Source organism: Myxocyprinus asiaticus, chromosome 20 (genome assembly GCF_019703515.2).
Source record: "Myxocyprinus asiaticus isolate MX2 ecotype Aquarium Trade chromosome 20, UBuf_Myxa_2, whole genome shotgun sequence".
Classification (NCBI taxonomy): Eukaryota; Metazoa; Chordata; class Actinopteri; order Cypriniformes; family Catostomidae; genus Myxocyprinus; species Myxocyprinus asiaticus.
Window position 1 is genome coordinate 18195535 of NC_059363.1, and position 25061 is coordinate 18220595.

General features: G+C 39.9%; 1 protein-coding gene across 1 annotated transcript in view; it reads left to right on the top strand.

Annotated features, from left to right (window-relative positions):
- Positions 1-25061, top strand: part of dlgap2a (discs, large (Drosophila) homolog-associated protein 2a) — a 142095-nt gene that overhangs the window by 85532 nt on the left and 31502 nt on the right. The window contains exon 7 of the mRNA XM_051646068.1: positions 8250-8309. Within this exon, the coding sequence (XP_051502028.1) occupies positions 8250-8309 (60 nt within the window). The remainder of the gene's footprint in view (positions 1-8249; positions 8310-25061) is intronic.

The window sequence follows — 25061 nt, forward strand, 5'->3', positions numbered from 1 at the left end:
AAAACTGTAAATGAGCAATTTTAGAGCATTTAGCTCAATGATTATGTAATTTCATGATTTGAACTCATTTTCGTGACTAACTTAATTATTGACAGTATAAATGTTGAGCCTTCGGTAGGAGTGATTGTGTGAAAAGATTCAGATTAGTAAACCAGAAACAAATCAGAGGAAATGCTGTTTATCCAGATGATTATTTCTGAATGAATGCATCATATTACATGTGGCATGGCATATATGCATGCAAATTGCTAACAGCAGAGTGATTGTTTGGTGTAAACCCTCATAACCCACAGGTAAGTGCTGGTGTGACTCAGAGCATAAGAATATGAACCCTATTGAATTAAATCCCCAAAATATTGTGGCAAAAAAAAAAAAAAAAAAAATGGTGAAAAGTGAAAGATTAAGATAGTACTTTTTTTTTTTTTTTAATTCTTCCACTGTGTGTTTTGTCTCTTAAGATTTTCAATTTGGATCTCATGTCCTATTTTCTGCCTCAGTTGACTCTTGGCTAACAGACAGGGAAGGGTGACAGGCAATGATGGAGACACGAGGTGGTGTGTATTCCGATCCCAAAATGTTACCCAGTCGGATGATTGTCACTCTGTGGGCTTTCTGTTTTTCACTCTCCTAGTCTCTGCCTCTATCTCCTACTCTCTCTCTTTTCTATGTGAAGCTGTTTTCAAACACACATCAGTTTTGAGTTCTCTCTCCCACAGGGTCCACAGCTGAAGCGGTGCCTGAGTGTTTGAGTTTTCAGACTATTTAAGAGTCAGTGGTGAAACAGGCTGTCCAAAAAAACAAAACAAAAAATGAGAAAATAAGAGCATAAGAGCCAAACCCCTGGACAGATGTGTGTATAATGGGCAGGAATCAGTGTTGTGGACAGCAAAAGAGCTTTAGACAGCGATTATACAGTAAATATGCTCTGGCATGTTTACACTGCCTTCTCACTGAAATATGCTTGCAGCATATCCGGTAACGAGCAATATTGGCTTTCTCACAAAGGGAGTCTCTTTAAAAACACTTGACTTTGAGCCTGATTTTTCTAAAACCATTATAGTAAGTCCCATTTCTTGAATAAATTTTCAACAGTGACTGGGCAAGGAATAAAAATAATAATTTAATCGTACTTGAGTTCATTTTTTGTTCGAATTTGGCTGTTTGTGTGTCGAGGTACTGGTTGAAGTTGATGATTGCCCCAGTATAGACCTTGTCAAAGTAGACCTCTTGTGTTCAATAGGGTTCATACAGTGCTTTGCTGAGACACACATGCACAAAAATAAAAGAGACTGAAAGCTTTGCTCGCATTTGCCTCCTTTCAAGGCACAAAGCACAGACCTACTTTGTTGGAGGAACCTGATGATGCTCAATGAGATGCCATTGTTATTATCCCCTGCAGGTGTCCTCTGACTTCAGTTCTCTGTTTTGTGCTTTGAGAGATGAATACGCAAGTACAGGATGGAGTGAGAAGGCAGAGTAATAACAGAGAGAAAAAAAGCTGTGAGTCAAAATGGGATCTGTTTCCGAGTGTGATTACAATAACTCAAAATAACTAGCTCCTGTCACCTAAAGCACAGGGAGCGGAGATTACGTTTGTCGCATACTGAGCAAAACTCAAAACAATTTGTACGATTTTGTGCAAAGTCCTTCTATATAAACAGTGTACTTAGTTTATGGGCTCTGCTCTGAATCCTTCCTTATAAATTATTAATTCCCATATCCCTTCAGCTGTCATCTGGTACAGCACACGGTTAAGATTTTCATTTCACCTGTGTGATGATGTACTTCATTCACACAAGGGGAGATTTAATCCTGATCTGGCCTAAAACTTATTTTGGCTCACATGTGTTTGGTTGAACTCTCAATGGCGCCTGCAAACAGCACAAATCCCCAGCTAGCCCCACCACACGGCATATTGTGTACACTGGCATTTTTATATTTTTCTTCCAGAGGGAAATGATTTGCTGGAGGGCACTGGTTTGCTTAATGAGGACAATTTACCCTGTGAAAGGCTGGACTTATCCTCCATGGCCCGTGGGAATGTGGGCTTCCATGGGAGAGAAGATGAATCTAGCAGCCTTTATGGTAATAGCTCACCTACCATGACTCCCTCATTACCCCCGCTGAAAACAAGTGTGCCCATCAGGCCGCGGCCTGTTCAGTCAAGTGTCCAGGAGACAGCGGATCTGGCCCTGGCAATCAGCCACCAGTGGAGAGAAGATGTTTCGGCCATGCGGAAAGAGTTAGCCGAGCTCAGGAAGGATCTGTGCACTGAACTCAGAGCCTTCAACAAGAACTTTTCCAACTTTACGCAACATTACAGCACCTGGTCACCAAGCTGGTTGAGGAAAACCCAAACAGCTGCTCCTCAAGTGTCTGTCAGCACCCAGGCAGGAAGCAAGACCCTGGTGCGACAGAACACAGCAGATGCCGCTGTCAATTGCCCTTCGCCAGTCGACCCTAGAGTTTTATCCATGACTCCCTCAGAACCCTTGGATAAAAATGTCCTGCAAGTCTCGACCTCTGCACCATTTTTTCAAACCGACCCAAACTCTGAATTAGTAGAAATCGATGATCCGACTTTTGCTAATCTTACACCTCCAGATCCAATTGATGTGGTGTTGCTTTGTTGGCCTGAACTTGATTCGGACTCCATGAGCCCTCCAGATCCTCCAGAGCCAGAGGCAGACCCATATTGCTTTACAAAGTCACCTACTCCTGAGCATGTGGATTCAATTGTGTTAGATTTTACAAACGTAGAACTAGTGAACATGGCCAGTTTGCAGTGGCCTAAACTGGACCCAGAGAACGTAAGTGCTACACCTCAAGAATCTCTTGATTGGACCACCTTGGGTCTGTCCTCTCAAGAGTATCTGGCACAAGCTCAGCCTGGGCCATCAACTTTGGACCTTTGCAACACAACTACAAAGGAGCAGTCAATTCTCGAATCCATGCTGCCAATGGTGCTGAGTAATATAGATGAAAATTCGCTACAGGACTTCACAGCCCTGGAATTGTACTCAGTTGTCTTGAGTCCTATGACCCCAGACTCAATGAATCTTAGTGACTTGAAATGGCCAAGTTTAGAATCCTTGGACTTCAATGTGTCTGGCTCTCAAAGCCCAGGTCCGGTAGACCTAACTCTGCCAAAACCTCCAACCCCACAAACAGTCTTTAAATACTCCTGTGAGAATACAGTAGAAGAACCACTTCTTCCAGAATTGCTGGACACAATTTATCTCCAGCCAGCTACCCCAGAGCCTGAGTCCAGATCTGAATCTGACATTTCAAACCCAGCAAGCCCTCAACCTAATTTTTCTACTTGTCAAAAGCCAGTAGCACACGACCTAGACACTCAGGCTCTTGTTTTGTGGTCCAAAAAGGAGACATTCATGTTCTCGGAAGAAGAATTTGAGCCTACCAAAGGCAGTGCCAATAACTTCGCAGAGTCCTGCTCTGAGGAGCAAGATACCCAGTCTGTAGAATTTCCTGACCCAATGAGAAATTTCCCTTTGGAACCAGACACTGTGGACTTGGCTCCCCTGGAGTCTGAGACTCTATTCTCTGCTATTCTGTGCTCAGTTGAGTCAGATACTTTCGATCCTGAAACAGCTAACACAGATGAACCAACGTCAAAGGAAACAGAGCTGAGTGCACCTGGACTTGCTACAATAGACCCGGCGACTGTGCACCCATTTAATTTATCCCTGTTGGAGCTCCAGGCAGCCTTAGATGTATCAAAGAGAGAAACGAGTGATAATGGATCACCAAAGGGAACAGCAGCCATAAGCAGCCCCTCTCATTCACCATCTTGTAGGGATTTCCTGTGGATCCGGTGGCAGCGAAAAGCACGTGGGCGGAAGCCCATATCACGGAGTGCCAGTATGGAAATTTACCACAAGAAATACTCTAACAATTCCCAGATGTCTTATATGTCACTGTCACTCTGAGCTTCTCAAAAAGTACATGAAGTAACACGGGGTGTGCAATAGAATATCAGATGTAATATTTCCAGACAGAACACAAGACTGTTAGGATATGTAGCAAAATGTTTACAGGTGTGTGTGTGTGTGTGTGTGTGTGTGTGTGTGTGTGTGTGTGTGTGTGTGTGTGTGTGTGAGTGTGTGAGTGAGTGCGTGAGTGTGTGAGTGAGTGAGTGAGTGAGTGTGTGAGTGAATGAGTGAGTGAGTGAGTGAGAAACAGGGAGTGTGAAAAAGACAAGAAAATGAGGGTGTGCTGTTAGTAAGTGAACATTTTGGGCATGGATGAGGTTTTGAGAGAGGTTGTAGCTAAAAGCAGTCTGCTGACAGGAGTGGCACTGCATTAGTATACTTCAGACATTCACCACCTCTTTACATTGCTAACTGGTGAGTCACCTTGAACTTCACCCCTCTCCAGGGATACTCTTACTCTCTGGCATTACAGAGACTCAAACATATTTTACTGTGATTGTTTTCTGGAAGAGAACAAATACTTCCAGTCAAGATACTGTACTCTCTCCAATGTACTTTAGAAAGTACAGAGGAAGCTGTAAAATTTCTCCATACGAGTCTTGGATCAACCAAAAATTGTATATTTTTGGGGCTGTGTGTGTGTGTGTGGTGGGGGGGGGTGGACTTTTTCAAATGGAACAAGAGAATGAACTGGATGTTGGCCAAAGACAACTTAAACAAAATCACTGCATATTGCTTGGATATATTTTATGGGTTTTGATAATCTTTTTCTCTGTAATGTGGTTGTTTCTCTGGTGTGTGTGAATGATAGAATCCTTTATTCCATTTTACTCAGTGTCTTCAGAGCCAAAGTCTCACTGTAAAAGTCGGGTATGATTTAGTACTGTGAAATTTTAGAAGACACATTGGATATGTTATGCTACTTGTGAAGTGACAGCTTTTTCTTATTTTTCCTACATATCTAAAATCTGATACAGATCTGGTGGCAAATGGGACAAAAACATTCCTTTTTGGGTATATTCATATGTGGAGACACAAGATATTAATACTAAATTGATATTTCTTAAAGTGACTTACATATATAACTGTGGCGTGGAATCCACTTGTAAACTTGGGTACAAATGTTTGATGCACTGTTAGTCTGAGATTTGAATTATAATTAATTATTGCTAGGGGTAGATGAAGATACACCAAGCATGCTGGTAATTTTGAAGTTTATTAAAGTTTATTTAAAAATGGAATGGGATATAGATCAACTTTAAACATGCCCATAAACATAGATATGGGTAAGGAATTGAAACCTGTGAATCAAGACCTGTGGTGTAAACATACCCATTGAGATGACTAGCCACTGTCTGTACAGTTAGCCTCAACATTTTAAATGCAACATTTACTGTATCACACACACCATACAATGGCAAATCCACACCTATTACTATAAACAAGATTTAAAGTACTATTAATCCTTAATACCCATGTATAGTTCCCAGTAATTCTCTGTATTATTGTGAATGTACAGCCTATTGTATCCTGTGAATTTATTTATTTATTTTTTATTTATTTTTTTGCCAGTAGTAATAATGTTGCACACACGACTCTTATCAAGTGGTGTGAGAAGGAGAGGTACAGAGCTCCCCATCTTAAAAATATTTAATTAATGGTAACTGAAGCTATTGATATCAAATCAGCAGATTGTATGTGTTATTAGCATTAATTACGTATACTGTATACATCAGAGACAATATCAGGTTACAAGACTGGGTTTGTAATGACAAATGCATTGCAATTGCCATGTATCTGACAATCAGAGGAACTATTGGAACCGGATACAGTGATGCCATTTTAATTGTAAGCAAGAGTTTAATCTACATCTAATTTGTATGACTAAGTCAGAACAAAGCTACTTAGACTGAGATGATTAGTAAATGTAGGTGAGAAGATTGCAGGTTTACTTCATTATTAGCAGTGAATGTATTTATTTTTTTATCAAGTGGTTGTAGCTAATGTTTCTAATTATATTTTGATTGGTTTGGGGTTATTTATTTTATTTGTTTGTTTAAAATCTGGACTTGCAAGACTCTCTGATTTTTTGTTTATCAGCCAGCCAACTGACAAACATTTACAGTGAGTTTTTAGTGCAGTGCAAATATTGCATATTTTTAATGCTTTTAAAAAGCTTTAATCTTAGATATGTGTTGCTCTACAAATTAAACCTGAATTCTATCTTTAAACTGTAAACTCAACTAAAACCCAATAATAGTCCTATTGCCTGTTCTGTCATATCAGTTGTTAGAAATTAAAGTCTTGGCTGATTCCCAATTTGCATACTACAAGCATTAAATGTAAAAAGTATGTAAGTATTAATATTAGCACAAAAAGCATGCACAAACTTCGAAAATTCACTAGAAACATACTATTTTCAATGTACTATGATTTGGGATGTACTAATCCTAATCTTGCATGCTATTTGGGACAGACGTGTATGATTTGAGATATAGCCATTGTAAACAGGTCTTCCTTCTTCATTCATAATGGAGCTCTCAGGCCTTACTTAACAGCATTGTCCACACATTGCCCTCTGCTGTGCTGGAGAGCTATTTTTTGAGTAATAAAAGTGGGTTTTTACATGCATATCTAGAATGGACCCACAGGTGCTTAAAGTGCAGGACAAAACTGACTGTAGCAAAACAAACACATTGAGATTTGTCCATCCCCACTATATTAAGTCATTGTAAATCATTTCAGTGGGCAGGAAATACCTGACAGAGCCTTGAAATTGGTCATTTCAGTATAGTGAAAGCTGTGTTCCTTTAGGGGAAAGGGTTTTCCTGGTACTGCACATTTCATTGGCTGCTTGTGCATCGTGTACCTTGCTAGCTCATAAATTTGGGCGTTTATTTTTTCAACCACCCAGCCTCAATATTGTTGTGCCACTGTGATTTCTGATTTTGTTCATTTCTAATGGCTTCAAAAGTTCAGACAGAAAGCACTTTGACTGTAAGCTTAATTTCAGATACACATAGATCTTCAGAAGCCAGAAAAAAAAATGAGAAAACAAGCCTCTTTTTCTCTGTGAATCTTCACTTTTGTCAGCTGATTGTGAGTTTTTCTGAGATCATCTTACAGTAAATGTCTGTGGTCATGGTGATCTGTAACTAAGTGAATGTTATTAATTTCATTAATTAATAAAATAAGAACTTTTACATCCAAATGTTGGATGTTTTAGACCGTAACATGGTGGTCTCTCAACTGCTTTTTTTTTTTTTTTAAGTCTGAGGTGAAAACTTTCTTTAATTATCAGCTACAAAAAATACTTAATCTGTAAGAAAAATCATTTTCTTTATCACTATTTTATCTTGCTTTCTAGGAAAATATTTAAACATCTTTAAAACAAGATACATTTACTTTATTTGTACTTTTTTTTTAGGATAATTCTAACAAAATTTTGTGAGGTTTATGCTTAAAATAAGTAAAAAATTATAAATTATAATTTATTATAAAATATAATAAAAATGACTATTTGCTGTTTTACTTGGTTTATAGTTAGGATATACCCTCTGAAAATAAGTCTTATCTCACAGTTTGCTTTTTGAGTAAATCTCATTTTAAGAGTGTTTAAATATTTGTAATAGAAAATGAGACAAAAATACTCTAAGAATTTTTTTTTTTTTTTTTTTTTTTTGCAGTTCTGCAAGATGTCTTTCTATCCCTTTCTCTTCCTACATGTTGATCAAGTTTATAGCTGAGCAAATTGCCACAAGCAGCAACACATTCTGAAAAATTACATTGTAATTCAGTGTAACATTAAACAAAAGCACCGTGTGAACAGATTGTTGTTTGAAGTAGCACTGAACTGGTGTGTAGTTTTCAACAGATTTAGTATGTAGGTTTGACATTATGGTTTCATTTAGGAATTGTTACCCTGCTCACAATTCAAAGCTCTTGTTGATTCAGGTGATTTTGTTATAATAACTTTTTAATAATCTCTCTGGTTTAGTGGTTTTGGGTTCATGGAGCACGTATCAGTATACATGTCCCTCTTGCGGTATATGCTCTTTCAAATACACAGTGGAAGAATTATTTTTAGGTTTACTTATAATTAAATGGATGATCAAATTTCATCAGGTGCTTCTCTGTCACTTAATATGTATTAAGTTATATTATAAACTTTTTGTGAAAGGATGAAATCAAAGTCCCAGTTGATGATCCAAAATTACGTTGTTATTCAATCTGAGCTCAGAATGATGTGTGTTTGTGAGTGTAGTCTGGCCTCAAAATGTGTGTGTTTGCTTCTAGGAATTCAGTTCCATCTCCCTTCTTCAGGCAGTGTGGACCGTCCTTCCCAACAACCACCAGGTAAAGACAAACCCCTCAATCATCAATGGAATCCCGTCTAAAACAGCACATGAAATCACAGATATGCATATTTTATATGTATAGAATATACATCTAGACAGTTACCCACTGAAGCTAAGCAGGGTTGAGCCTGGTCAGTACCTGAATAGAAGACCTCTTGGGGAAAGCTAAGGTTGCTGCTGGAAGAGGTGTTAGTGAGGCCAGCAGGGGGTGCTCGCCCTTTGGTCTGTGTGGGTACTAACGCCCCAGTGTAGTGATGGGGACATTACACTGTAAAAAGGCACCGTCTTTCGGATGAGACATTAAACCACGGTCCTGACTCTCAGTGTCATTAGAAATCCCAGGGCACTTCTCGTAAAGAGTAGGGGTGTAACCCCGTTGTCCTGGCCAAATTCCCCCCATTTGCCCTTATCAATCATGACCTCCTAATAATCCCCATCCATTAATTGGCTGTATCAGTCCACTCTCTCCTCTCCACCAGCAGCTGGTGTGTGGTGAGCCTACTGGCGCTCTATGGCTGCCATCGCATCATCAAGGTGGATGCTGCACACTGGTGGTGGTTGAGGAGAGTCCCCTGTTCACTGTATAAAGCGCTTTGCATGTAGTATCAGAAAAGCGCTAATAAATGCAACATCAGATATGCATATTTTATATATGTACAGTCTATATATACAGTATATATATATATATATATATATATATATATATGGAGGGTAAAGTATCTACATCAGAAGAATGAAAGTTATCACCTATAGATCATGTGTTTTCTAATACCTAATGCTCACAACAACACAACACCCACTCTTACATGTGTTTTATGCGTGTATTGAGTTTTGATTTAATTAATGAATTAATAGCAATGAACATCTCTAAATACATTGTATTGAAATGTGCTGACACTTTTTCTGACCTCTGACCCCTTTCACATTCACCTTCTCCTCACTCGCAGGCCTTTGATGTAGTAGCAGTAGCAACCACTCCAATATGACATTTTCCTATTTTCCTCCTCTTTTTCCTTTATTTTCACTGCATGAAAAGGGAAATTTCCAGCATTAATCTGACAAAGGAAATTCCAGTGACACTTAAGGTGTACGGCCTTGTGAGACAATTTCCCAGTCAAGTGTGGAGAATCCAGTCCACGACTGAGCACTTGTGAGGCACTAAGAGTTTCGGATGTAGGATATTTCCAATCAAACACACACACATACACACTAGACATGTTCGGAGATTTCCAGTATACCAGCAAGCTAAAGTCTATTTTTCCTCTTTCTTTTTTTCTTTCTTTTTTTTTCTTTCTTTCTTTCTTTCTTTCTTTCTTATTAATAAATTAATTTACAATAAATACATAAACCACACACTTGACTTACACAAAATAGATGTAAATAGGTGTTAATAAGCTTATAATCTGGGCTTTAGATGCATATAGTATGATATAAAATCTTGACAAATATTTTTTGTCCAAACCAGATGGGAAGAAGGTGTGTGTGGCTTAAGAGTTTTATTTTTTATCCTGTTATATGTGAAACTTGACGTCTGCAAAATCCCATAATGATGTTCTTTATTTATACCTGACTGTCATTACAAAAGTGATTGAGGCTGGGAAGACTTTTTTTTATAAGGCAAAACATAGAAACTGAAAAGGAAGAACATATGTGGAGGTGTATGAGTATATGTGTGTGTGTGTGTGTGTATATATATATATATATATATATATATATATATATATATATATATATATATATATATATATATATATATATAAACTCAGCAAAAAAAGAAGTGTCCCTTTTTCAGGACACTGTATTTTAAAGATAATTTTGTAAAAATCCAAATAACTTTACAGATCTATAAACAATTAATGAACATGCACCTGTGGAACGGTCGCTAAGACACTAACAGCTTCCAGACAGTAGGCAATTAAGGTCACAGTTATAAAAACTTAGGACACTAAAGAGACCTTTCTACTGACTCTGAAAAACACCAAAAGAAAGATGCCCAGGGTCCCTGCTCATCTGCATGAACATGCCTTAGGCATGCTGCATGGGGGCATGAGGACTGCAGATGTGGCCAGGGCAATGTCCGTACTGTGAGATGCCTAAGACAGAACTACAGGGAGACAGGAAGGACAGCTGATCGTCCTCACAGTGGCAGACCACGTGTAACAACACCTGCACAGAATCGGTACATCCAAATATCACACCTGCAGGACAGGTACAGGATGGCAACAACAACTGCCCGAGTTACACCAGGAACGCACAATCCCTCCATCAGTGCTCAGACTGTCCGCAATAGGCTGAGAGAGGCTGGACTGAGGGCTTGTAGGCCTGTTGTAAGGCACGTCCTTACCAGACATCACCGGCAACAACGTTGCCTATGGGCACAAACCCACCTTCGCTGGACCAGACAGGGCCGGCAAAAAGTGCTCTTCACTGACAAGTTGCAGGTTTGTCTCACCAGGGGTGATGGTCGGACTCGCGTTTATCGTCGAAGGAATGAGCGTTACACCGATGCCTGTACTCTGGAGCGGGATCGATTTGGATGTGGAGGGTCCGTCATGGTCTGGGGCAGTGTATCATCGGACTGAGCTTGTTGTTATTGCAGGCAATCTCAACACTGTGTGTTACAGGGAAGACATCCTCCTCCCTCATGTGGTACCCTTCCTGCAGGCTCATCCTGATATGACCCTCCAGCATGACAATATCACCAGCCATACTACTCGTTCTGTGCATGATTTCCTGCAAGACAGGAATGTCAGTGTTCTGCCATGGCCAGCGAAGAGCCCGGATCTCAATCCCATTGAGCATGTCTGGGACCTGTTGTAGGAGGGCTAGGGCCATTCCCCCCAGAAATATCTCAGAACTTGCAAGTGCCTTGCAAGTGGACTCAAGATGGCGCCGAGTATGACTGCTGCGTTGCGAGCTCTGACACAACATGGCAGTGTTTTGTTTGTTTTGTTCCCAATTCTTACGTTTTTTGTCTTGGATGTTGTCTGCCTTATTGTCTACGACAGACAAACACTTTTGGACATTGGTTCAGCAATTTCACACCGTAAACCGGACTTCAAATTCCTCAATGCCGACCCGCTGTTTACAAACTCGCAAGCAGAGCCCTTTGTCTGGGCAGGCTGGACGCGGAAACGCAGGAGGAAAAGGGGAAACAGAGCCGGCGTTCTCATCAGAGTAAGACGCTGCGCAAATCGACCCCGCGCAAATCGACCCCCGCTACCCACTATTCTACTGGCAAATGTTCAGTCTCTGGATAACAAGCTCTGTGAGCTGAAAGCGTGGATCTCTTTCCAACGAGAGACGAGGGACTGCTGCATTATCTGCCTAACAGAAACTTGGATGTCTGCGGAGATTCCAGATTCAGCCATTGAACCCGCGGGGTTCTCCGTGCACCGAGCGGACAGAGCGAAAGACCTCTCAGGTAAAAGCAGAGGTGGTGGTGTATGTTTTATGATCAACAAATCCTGGTATGATCAGAGGAACGTACATTCTATCAAGTCTTTCTGCTCTCCTGATCTGGAATTTCTCATGCTTCTGTGTCGACCATTCTGGGTACCGAGGGAATTCACAGCGGTCATTATCACAGCTGTGTACATCCCACCACAAGCCGACACAGACCGGGCACTCAAGGAACTGTATGGGAGAATAAGGGAGCAGGAAACCGCACACCCTGAGGCCGCGTTCATCGTGACCGGGGACTTTAATAAAGCCAGTTTCAAATCAATCGCACCAAAATACCACCAGCACATTAGTTTCAACACACGAGGGGACCGGGTTTTGGACCATTGCTACTCTCCCTTCCGGGATGGCTACAAATCCCTCCCCCGCCCACCATTTGGCAAATCGGACCACTCTTCCATTCTGCTTCTGCCCGCTTACAGGCAGAAACTGAAACAGGAAGCACCCACCCTCAGAACGATCCAGTGCTGGTCGGACCAATCAGACTCTACGCTACAGGACTGTTTTGATCACACGGACTGGGAGATGTTCCGGTCCGCCTCTGATGACGACATTGAGGTTTACGCTGATAGCGTAATGTGTTTCATCAAAAAGTGCATGGAGGACATAGTTCTGACCAGAACAATATGGATCTATCCGAACCAGAAGCCATGGATAAATAGCGATGTTCACGCGGCACTTAATTTGCGGACCTCCGCTTTCAATTCTGGGAACGCGGAGGAGCATAAACAAGCCAGTTATCAAATTAATATCAGAACAGCAAAACGCCAGTACAGGAACAAGATTGAAGGACAGTTTAACACCACCAACTCTAGAAGCATGTTGCAGGGAATTAACATCATCACGGACTTTAAAGGGAATAAAAACTCCGCCATGAACACCGCTGCCTCTCTCCCGGATGAGCTAAATACTTTTTATGCTCATTTTGAGAGAAATAACACCGTCCTCGTGGAGAGAGCTCTCGCGGCCAAAGCTACAGAGGTTAGTTCACTCTCCGTCTCTGTAGAGGATGTAACCCAATCCTTCCGACGGGTGAATATCCGCAAAGCCGCTGGCCCAGACGGCATTCTGGGCCACGTCATCAGAGTGTGCGCGAACCAGCTGGCTGGTGTTTTTACAGACATTTTCAACCTTTCCCTCTCTTTGTCTGTAGTCCCCACATGCTTTAAAACATCCACCATTGTGTCTGTTCCAAAGCAATCAAAAATAACTTGCTTAAATGACTGGCGTCCTGTTGCTCTGACCCCCATCATCAGCAAATGCTTTGAGAGACTAATCAGAGATCACATCTGCTCTGTACTGCCTCTCTCTCTCTTGAACCATTGCAGTTTGCTTACCGCAACAACCGCTCCACTGATGATGCCATTGCATCTACACTACACACTGCTCTCTCCCACCTGGAAAAAAAGAACACTTATCTGAGAATGCTGTTTGTAGACTACAGCTCAGAATTCAACACCATAGTGCCCTCCAAGCTAGATGAGAAACTCCGGGCTCTGGGCTTAAACAGCTCGCTGTGCAGCTGGATCCTGGACTTCCTATCAAGCAGACGCCAGGTGGTTAGAATAGGCAGCAACATCTCCTCATCACTGACCCTCAACACTGGAGCCCCACAGGGCTGTGTTCTCAGCCCACTCCTGTATTCACTGTACACACATGACTGTGTGGCAATACATAGCTCCAATGCCATCATTAAGTTTGCTGATGATACGACAGTGGTAGGTCTGATCACTGACAATGATGAAACAGCCTACAGAGAGGAGATGCACACTCTGACACACTGGTGTCAGGAGCACAACCTCTCCCTCAATGTCAGTAAGACAAAGGAGCTTGTGGTGGACTTCAGAAGGAAAGACAGAGAACACAGTCCCATCACCATCAATGGAGCACCAGTGGAGAGAGTCAGCAGCTTCAAGTTCCTGGGTGTCCACATCACTGAGGAACTCACATGGTCCATCCACACTGAAGTCGTTGTGAAGAAGGCTCATCAGCGCCTCTTCTTCCTGAGATGGCTGAGGAAGTTTGGAATGAAATGCCACATCCTCACATGGTTCTACACCTGCACTGTAGAGAGCAACCTGACTGGCTGCATCTCTGCCTGGTACGGCAATAGCACAGCCCACAACCGCAAAGCACTGCAAAGGGTTGTGCGAACTGCCAGACACATCATCGGAGGTGAGCTTCCCTCCCTCCAGGAAATATATACCAGGCAGTGTGTGAAAAAAGCTAGGAGGATCATCAGAGACTCCAGCCACCCGAGCCATGGGCTGTTCTCACTGCTACCATCAGGCAGGCGATATCGCAGCATCAGGACCCGCACCAGCCGACTCCATGATAGCTTCTTCCCCCAAGCAATCAGACTTTTGAACTCTTGATCTCCCACGATCAAAATACATCAGCACTGCACTTTATTACTCTTACTCTTATATCTCACACCGGACTGTCATAAATTATATTATTATTATATATATATTCTCTCTTAACAACTTACTATCAACCGACAGCCTGAATGTCAATACAGTACAATACAACCTACTGTACATTCTATATATACTACTATATATACTTTTTTATTTTTATTGAATAATGTGTATCTATATTGTGCATATTGTATACTGTACAGTGTATGTTATTATTTGTATATTGTGTTGTGTGTAATTATGTGTATGTTAGACTTTAAATTGTGTTGTGTTAATTTGATGTTATTGTAAATTGGTATATGTCTCATCACTGTCACGACTGCTATATTGATCGGAACTGCACTCAAGAATTTCACACACCATTGCACTTGTGTATATGGCTGTGTGACTATAAATGTGATTTGATTTGATTTGATTTTGCCTTGGTGGAAGAGTGGGGTAACATCTCACAGCAAGAACTGGCAAATCTGGTGCAGTACATGAGGAGAAGATGCACTGCAGTACTTAATGCAGCTGGTGGCCACAACAGATTCTGACTGTTACTTTTGATTTTGACTTTGTCAGTTCGAACCACTATGGCCATTCTCTGTTGACCTCTCTCTTCAACAAATCATTTCCATCCACAGAACTGCCACTCACTGGATATTTTTTGTTTTTGCCACCATTCTGAGTAAATTCTAGGGACTGTTGTGTGTGAAAATCCCAGGAGATCAGCAGTTACAGAAATACTCAAACCAGCCCATCTGGCACCAACAATCATCCATGCGAGTATCTAATCAGCCAATCGTGTCGCAGCAGTGAAGTGCATAAAATCATGCAGATACGTGTCAGGAGCTTAGTTGATGTTTACATCAACCATCAGAATGGGGGAATTTGATCTCAGTGATTTGGAGCATGGCATGATTGTTGCTGAGAGATGGGCTGGTTTGATTATTTTCTGTACCCCTGTGATACCGCTGTATCACCTGAACCGGAAGGGGACATGACTACTTGAAAGCAGTAATAATCTGACTGGTGGAACGCCAAACCAATGGAGAGGCTCCGAAACAGGGGCCGGATTCACGAAATGTTCTTATGAAGAATTTTCTTCTTAACTACCATTTTCTTCTTAATTTCTAACTTAACAAAAAAGTTACGAATATTTTGTATTCCCGAAAAACTTCTTAAGAAAGTTCTTATCTTTTTTCTTAAGATTGTTATTAAAAAAAAACTTAAGAAGTATTTAAATTCTCGAAAAAAATGTCATCATCGTAAATAGCATCTTAAAGAGATAACCTCACAGTTGTCTTAAATCCTAAAAGGTCAAATGATTAATGAATTTACTGGGTTTTTCATGTTGAGTCTCAAGTCGCAATGGGCTGTTTATGTAGAAATGTGATTTTAGACCAAAAAATGTTTTTGACTGTTTTGTGTTTAATTATATTTTCATTTTCAGCTTGTAAACCATGTAAATGTTATCACCAAATTCAAACAATAAATGTTGTTTTGAAGCATCTTAATGTGGTGACCAGTCATGCTAATTTAAATGGATGCGCTGCATATAGCGCTCTCTACACGATATTTAGAGTTCATAAAAACATAATAATTATAATATTAGAAAGCTGAGACTTTCTTTTTCACCCCCCATCCACATCCCTATCGGAGTTGGCCACAGCGGAGACAGCCTCCGCCACCCTTTCCTATTTACCCGCCTTTTACTTTTCGACGAAATAGGAGAACTTTTTCCTTGCAGTAATTTCCTCAACAAGAACATCCAGCTCTTGTAGTTTTTGTTTCTTTTCTTTTCCTCCATGTCAAATGAAAAGTTATCAAATGGTTGGCAGCAAGTAAATTCTCCTTTGACGGTTAATGTCATTAAACTAACACATCTCGCTTTACATAAAAAAAATTAAAAAAAATATCACGAGGTTCTTGCTACTTAAAAAAAGGTTAATAGATAAATTTATCATTACAATTTATCAGTGTTGAAGTATTGAATTTGTTGTATGCTTTTAGACAAGGCAACTCCATTAGCAGGCTGTTCAGACAATGTCAAAGCCTTTTTATTCTTAAAATGTTCTGAAGAAAACATTTGAGAACTTCTTAAGAATGTTTCAAGAATTGCACAAACTTCTTATAATTTATCCTAAGAACTTTCTTAATTTAAAAGAAAGAACATTTTCGTGAATCCGGCCCCAGATGTGGAGAAGCAGAAGTGCATCCCTGTGTCTTGGGGAAACGCTGTCCGCTTTCCGTGTTCCCGCTTTTGACTTTTTTAGGACTTTAATTTTCCTCCAGTTTGAACTACATATGATGCTGGGGCTGGCTGCAATCTGAATCAGCGTTTGGACTCGCCGGAGATGCTGAGGTAAGACGAGTGATAATCCCCCATCCACAAACCTACAGAACCGCACAATAGCTTCAATACATTTCACTTCCACAACAGAAAAAGAAAACAGTGGGCCCTTTCCACCCATATTGCGATAAGCATTAGCAGATAGCCATATTTGCTAGCTAGTTAGCTGAATCTCCTGGAAAAGCAATAATTTAACATAACATTCTACTTTTATTGCATTGTTATCCTTCTTTAGCTAGGTATGTGAGGAAGGAATTATTATTTTTAAGTATGCAAGAATTGCATGCACATATTAGAAATGCAACGAAGCAATATAAAAGTGCGGGAATGTTGAGGTAAATGCTGCTCAACACAGAAGATGAGGCAAAACGGCGCCATTTTAAGGACATCACTGTAAAAAAGTCACTGGTTTGTTTGTTTATTTGCTTTTTAAATACAGTATATTTTTCTACAATATACAGGTGCATCTCAATAAATTAGAATGTCGTGGAAAAGTTCATTTATTTCAGTAATTCAACTCAAATTGTGAAACTCGTGTATTAAATAAATTCAATGCACACAGACTGAAGTAGTTTAAGTCTTTGGTTCTTTTAATTGTGATGATTTTGGCTCACATTTAACAAAAACCCACCAATTCACTATCTCAAAAAATTAGAATACATCATAAGACCAATAAAAAAAAACATTTTTAGTGAATTGTTGGCCTTCTGGAAAGTATGTTCATTTACTGTATATGTACTCAATACTTGGTAGGGGCTCCTTTTGCTTTAATTACTGCCTCAATTCGGCGTGGCATGGAGGTGATCAGTTTGTGGCACTGCTGAGGTGGTATGGAAGCCCAGGTTTCTTTGATAGTGGCCTTCAGCTCATCTGCATTTTTTTGGTCTCTTGTTTCTCATTTTCCTCTTGACAATACCCCATTGATTCTCTATGGGGTTCAGGTCTGCTGAGTTTGCTGGTCAGTCAAGCACACCAACACCACTGGTGTCATTTAACCAACTTTTGGTGCTTTTGGCAGTGTGGGCAGGTGCCAAATCCTGCTGGAAAATGAAATCAGCATCTTTAAAAAGCTGGTCAGCAGAAGGAAGCATGAAGTGCTCCAAAATTTCTTGGTAAACGGGTGCAGTGACTTTGGTTTTCAAAAAACACAATGGACCAACACCAGCAGATGACATTGCACCCCAAATCATCACAGACTGTGGAAACTTAACACTGGACTTCAAGCAACTTGGGCTATGAGCTTCTCCATCCTTCCTCCAGACTCTAGGACCTTGGTTTCCAAATGAAATACAAAACTTGCTCTCATCTGAAAAGAGGACTTTGGACCACTGGGCAACAGTCCAGTTCTTCTTCTCCTTAGCCCAGGTAAGACGCCTCTGACGTTGTCTGTGGTTCAGGAGTGGCTTAACAAGAGGAATACGACAACTGTAGCCAAATTCCTTGACACGTCTGTGTGTGGTGGCTCTTGATGCCTTGACCCCAGCCTCAGTCCATTCCTTGTGAAGTTCACCCAAATTCTTGAAACGATTTTTCTTGACAATCCTCATAAGGCTGCGGTTCTCTCGGCTGGTTGTGCATCTTTTTCTTCCACACTTTTTCCTTCCACTCAACTTTCTGTTAACATGCTTGGATACAGCACTCTGTGAACAGCCAGCTTCTTTGGCGATGAATGTTTGTGGCTTACCCTCCTTGTGAAGGGTGTCAATGATTGTCTTCTGGACAACTGTCAGATCAGCAGTCTTTCCCATGATTGTGTAGCCTAGAGAACCAAACTGAGAGACCATTTTGAAGGCTCAGGAAACCTTTGCAGGTGTTTTGAGTTGATTAGCTGATTGGCATGTCACCATATTCTAATTTTTTGAGATAGTGAATTGGTGGGTTTTTGTTAAATGTGAGCCAAAATCATCACAATTAAAAGAACCGAAGACTTAAACTACTTCAGTCTGTGTGCATTGAATTTATTTAATACACGAGTTTCACAATTTGAGTTGAATTACTGAAATAAATGAACTTTTTCACAACATTCTAATTTATTGAGATGCACCTGTACTTAGATTAAATGCTTTTATTTACAAAATGAGTATTTAATATTTAAATATTCATAGTTTCCTAATCACTTTTAGGACTTGGTGAGGAGACTTCACAGCTCTTTAGGACAACACCAAGCAATTTTGTCCTGAGGAGAAGTATGTAGCTTATGCCAGAATAGATCTTTTACAGATCTGCTTGAATAGGAGATGCAATTACATGTTTCCCTTTGTCAAGTTTACTGCATTCAATTGAAGCTAAATCTTCAGTAATACCATTCTTCTTTTGCACAGATTTAACTTGTGTCAGTGGTGACCTTCCTTATGAAAGAAGAGCAGCAACAACCGATGTCCATCCAGATGTCATTAGAGGTCATAATTTTTTTATTAGGGCCCGAGCACCGTTGGTGCGAGGACCCTATTGTTCTTCTAGGCATTTATTATTATTATTATATTTTTTTTTTCCCAAATGAATCGCATTTTTGAGGGCCTAAACATACTCGAAAACTCACGAAAATTTGAACATGCATCAGAAGTGGCGAAAATTTACATCTGATATGGGTTTCAGAATGAGGTGTGGCAAAATGGCTCGATAGCGCCACCTACAAAATTTAAACATTGTGCGCCTCATGCTACGTTTCACCTACATGTACGAAACTCGGTACACATATGTAACATGCCGAGACCTACAAATATGTCTCTTGGAACCACACCCTAAACTCAACAGGAAGTTAGACATTTTGATTTTTCTCTCCAATTGATTTTTGATTTTTCACTGCACGGCGCGGCCGTGGCGGTCTGACAATTGTTGTTACAGTTGTTATAACTCATACATACAATCTGCACCAAACGTCACATGTTTGATAACAGTCAAACACCAATACACCTACGTGGCAATATTCAGTTATAGTCATAGTGCCACCAACTGGCAACAGCCAATTCCAGGTCTTGTATTTTAACAAACTCCTCCCAGAGATTAAATCAGTTCAACATCATATTCGGTCAGTCTAATCTAAAGGCCTTGGCAATGCTAAATTGCAAAGCTTTTGAGTTTTCTTTGAACGGCGTGTCCGTAGCGGCCTGGCATAGTTCATATTTGGTTATTCTAATCTAAAGGCCTTGGCGATGCTAAATTGAGAAGTTTTTGAGTTTTCACTGTACGGCGTGGCCGTGACGGTCTGACAAAGTTCGATGTTTCGCCTTGAAACATACATACCATGTCCAATCTGCCCCAAACTTAACATGTTTGATAATAGTCCCGGCCTGAATACATCTTCGTGCCAATATTCAATTATAGTCATAGCGCCACCTACTGGCAACAGCCAATTACAGGTCTTGTACTTTAACAAACTCCTCCCAGAGATTTAATCAGATCAACATTATATTTAGTCAGTCTTAATCGAAAGGCCTTGGTGATGTTAAATTGTGAAGCTTTTGAGTTTTCATTGAAGGGCGTGTCCATGGTGGCCTGACAGAGTTCGGTATGAAACGAGTCACATTTTTGAGGCCTAAACATGCTCGAAAACTCATGAAACTTTGCACACATCTCAGAAGTGGGGAAAATTTACATCTGATACTAGTTTTAGAATTAATTATGGCAAAATGGCTCAATAGCGCCACCTACAAAATTTCAACGAAGCAGCCCTCACGCCACGTTTCACCTACATGTAAGAAAATTGGTAGGCATATGTCACATATCAATACGTACAAAAAAGTCTCTTAGAACCATATACTAAACACAACAGGAAGTCAGCCATTGTGATTTTTCTCTTAAATTTTTGCTCAGTTTTTGCCACTTCCAGGCCTTGTACTTTAACGAACTCCTCTTAGAGATTTCATCAGATCTACTTCATATTTGGTTATTCTAATCTAAAGGCCTTGGCGATGCTAAATTGAGAAGTTTTTGAGTTGTCACTGCATGGCGTGGCCATGACGGTCTGACAAAATTCGATGTTTCGCCTTGAAACAGGAAGTTGTTATAACTCATACATACAATGTCCAATCTGCCCCAAACTTAACATGTTTGATAATAGTCCCGCCTGAATACATCTTCGTGCCAATATTCAATTATAGTCATAGCGCCACCTACTGGCAACAGCCAATTCCAGGTCTTGTACTTTAACAAACTCCTCCCAGAGATTTAATCAGATCAACATTATATTTAGTCAGTCTTAATCGAAAGGCCTTGGTGATGTTAAATTGTGAAGCTTTTGAGTTTTCGTTGAAGGGCGTGTCCATGGTGGCCTGACAAAGTTCGGTATGAAATGAGTCACATTTTTGAGGCCTAAACATGCTCGAAAACTCATGAAACTTTGCACACATCTCAGTAGTGGAGAAAATTTACATCTGATACTAGTTTTAGAATTAATTGTGGCAAAATGGTTCGATAGCGGCACCTACAAAATTTCAGTGAAGCAGCCCTCACGCCACATTTCACATACACATAAGAAAATTGATAGGCATATGTAACATGTCAACACGTACAAAAAAAGTCTCTTAGAACCATATCCTAAACCCAACAGGAAGTCAGCCATTGTGATTTTTCTCTTACATTTTTGCTCAGTTTTTGCCATTTCCAGGCCTTGTACTTTACCTTGAACTCCTCCTAGAGATTTCATCAGATCTACAGATATTTGGTTATTTTAATCTAAAGGCCTTGGCGATGCTAAATTGCAAAGCTTTTGAGTTAACTTTACATGTTTTATAAGAGTCCCGGCCTGAATACACCTACATGCCAGTATTCAGTTATAGTCATAGCGCCACCTACTGGCAACAGGAAATGACATGTTTTACACTGTGATACACTCTTAACAACATTAAAGTGCTAAAAAATAAAAATTGGAGTGATATTCCCCTGGCATAGCAGCCCCAACTTGCACCAGGGTGCGAGTGCCCGTTCATCGCTGCTTGCAGCTTTAATTATTATTATTATTTAAAGGAGTCATTTTGCTGAATGTCCAGATCGTGCTTTTCAATACAGCTCAGACATTCAGCAAAATATTTCCTTTTGTATTCCATGGAAAGAAGAAAATCATGTGGGTCAGTAAATGACAGTTTTCACTTTGAGTGAAAAACAACCCCATATTTAAACAATTTTACAGTAAATTTGTGGAAGTAATTTTTTACTAAGTTTTAAAGGGAGTCTCACTGCCATTGTATGGAAAAGATGTTCTAAAGAAATGAGATTAAGTAAATCAAATTAAATACAGCCTATAAAAAGTATTCCATCCCCATGAAAGTTGTTGTGTGTTACAACATTGAATAACAGTGAATTTTTTTTATTTATTTTTTTGCTTTTTAGATACTGATCAACAAAGACTTTAATGTCAATGTTAAAACACATTTTCACATAAGTGTAAATTCATTACCATTATTAAACACAATACTTGACTGCATTTACTCCCTTTCAAGTCATTATTCAGTAAATGCACATTTGGCAGCAACTACAGCCTTGAGCCTATGTGGCTAGGTCTCTATCAACTTGGCATGTCCACTGCAGGACCTGATTTATGCTTATCAATAATCTTTTGTGGAGTTGCTTTTGAGTTTTATTTTTTCTTCATGTTGTTTTTCCCAAGATATTTACTCACCACTAAATGGATTTTACAGATACAGTTGTATTTACACTGCAGTCACTTGAAACACCTTGAATGTACATACAGCTCTCCATTTACCTAAGCGCCAGTGATACTTAATATTTATAAATGTATACTTATTGGTAGAGTTGTGTTTTGACTTTTACATGAGTTTTCTTTCTGTTAATCAGTAACTAAAAAGCCTATTCACTGTAATTCTGTAAAGTGTACTTAAAAATATATATTTAAAAAAAGTTAAATGTACATTAACTCATATATTCATGTCATTTCACAGCTTCATGCAGTATTATGAAGCCCCAGGGCAAACATTTAAATCAAGCTTGCCTGAAAATTTGGAAGACAGCCTTGTCCAAAAGCGTGCCAAAAGGCTCACCAGAGGAGCAAAAGAGTAATCTTACACAGTGTTTCATTTGTGTTTCATTACTGCTTTTTTGAACAAGTTTTTATATACTATATAATATACGTTTTTTACGTATATTATTTTGCTTAAAAGGAATAGGAAAAATGACAACTCTCTAATCATTTAATCACTCTTGTGTTGTCTCAAACTCATATGACAGATGAAGATATTTTGATGGATATATGATTTGAATATATTCATACAATACAAGTCAATGGGGACCAAACTTTCAAGCTCCAAAAAGGCAGCATAAAGGTAATCCATAAGACTCCAGCTGTTTAATATATATGAGTAAAACAGTTGGTTTTGTGTGAGAACAGACCAAAATGTAACTCCTTTTTCACTGTACATCTTACCATTGCAGTCTACATGCACAATCATCAAAGCTAGGAAGTGTAATAGGGGGGCAGAGGTGGCTCAGCGGTTAAGGCTCTGGGTTACTGATCAGTAGGTCAGGGGTTCAAGCCCCAGCACTGCCAAGATGCCACTGTTGGGCCCTTGAGCAAGGCCCTTGACCCTATCTGCTCCAGGGGCACCATATCATGGCTGACCCTGCACTCTGACCCCAGCTTAGCTGGGATATGTGAAAAAAAGAATTTCACTGTATATGTGCAAATGTATAATGTGTGAAAAATAAATATAATTATTAAAAAAAAAAATTAATAGAGCTTGAATTCATGATCACCAAGGAGACAGCTGATGTCAAGATTTATAGAGAAAAATTGGTTACATTTTGGTCTGTTCTCACCCAAATCCAACCAGATCTCTTCACTTTAGTCAGCTATATCGTGTATATCGAGATATGTAAAGATCCATTTGCGCTTCCGTACATCTCTGTGAGGCGCGCTCATGAGAGGGATGACGTAAGCTCGTTGGTAAGGTCATGCGTAGAGGAGGCAGGAAGCGTGTCATTGTTTACAAGAGAAGGAACGTTGTACAAAAGTTTAATTGTCTTTGCTGTAGATTTGTATTTGTACAATCGTATTGTTCAAAATGGTTGTTTGGCGTATGTATCCTGGATGCTTCAACCTTAAGAAACCCCAAAGAAAATGCACGCTGGGAAAAATATTAACTTTTCATCGATTGCCTATACATGATCATGAGTGATTGAAGCTCTGGCTTATCGCGCTGAACCTGGATATCAGCACACCCCTACATTCTCTCAAATATTGGAGGGTGTGCAGTGAACATTTTACCCCTGAGGATTTCAGACCATCGAAAGAAACAAAGGGTCAATATCTGAATTCATCGGCTGTGCCCGTGCTGTTTTTCCAGCGAACTCCCGAATCACCCGATTTCTAATTCACCGCACCTGCACTCAGTTCACTCGCTCATCACTGCCTGCATAAATAACTCACCTTCACTTCACTGTCAAGTCTCACACAAAGGACTCGCAGTGTTTATTTACCTGTCTGTATTTGCTCTTGATCTTCGTCGATATCTGTTTAGTGCTTACTCTGCTGTTTCGCCAGATACCTCTTCTTCAGTTTGTGAATCTTCTCTTCTGTGTGATATCACCTGTACCATTGATCTCACTCTGTAAACCCTGTAAATTCTGTGAATCTCAGTAAATGCTTTCACACTTGGTTTCATGAACTACAACTTGTGTGGCTTGAATTCCTGACAGTCATATAGTCTATATATTTCTGCTAAAGAAAAAGCACAAGTAGATAACGCAACGGCATTGCTCCGAAATAAAGGATGGTTACTTACTGCAGTAATGTTTTTTATTATTATTATTTGGAAATTATTTATTTTTATTTTATATTTTGAAAAAGTTTTGGACTGTTTTGGTTTGTGAACGGCGCTTGGTCTGTGGTCTGTGCAAGTTTCTCTCGTAAACAATGACGCGCTTCCTGCCTCCTTCTCCACATGACGCATGACCTTACGTCATCCCTCTCATGAGCGCGTGTCACAGAGATGTACAGAAGCAACATTGTATATAAGTATTGTTTTGTTTCTAAAAAATAATCAATCGTTTGGGTTCAGAAGAAATTTATTTGTCAACTGGAGTTATGTGGATTATTTTGATGCACCCTAAATATGCATTTTGGACCGTCAAAAAATGGAGTACATTCACTTGCATTGTTTAGAGTAGGAGGCCTGAAATGAAATCCTAAAAATCTTAAATTCTGTTTTGATGAAGAAAGAAGCTCAGATACATCTTGGATGGCCTGAGGGTGAGTAAATTATCAGCAAATTTTCGCTTTTGGGTGAACTATTCCTTTAATATGCTTCTCATCTGACTTGTGCCTCTGTGTTTCATGTGCATATCGTGCACGCTATCTCTGGAGAATGTTAATGTGAGCAAGTCCAGCAACCTTCATTGCAGAGCGGGATAACTCGCACTACTCAATCATTTTTGACTCTGGAATACCCCTAAAAAACACCTCCACAGACTCCCAAACAAGTCAAGAAAATTAAGCAGAGCTTGTTATTAAAAAAACGGTGCGACATCTTTGGTGTAGGTTCACAAAAGCCAACACAGAGCAGAAAAATTTAATCTGCAA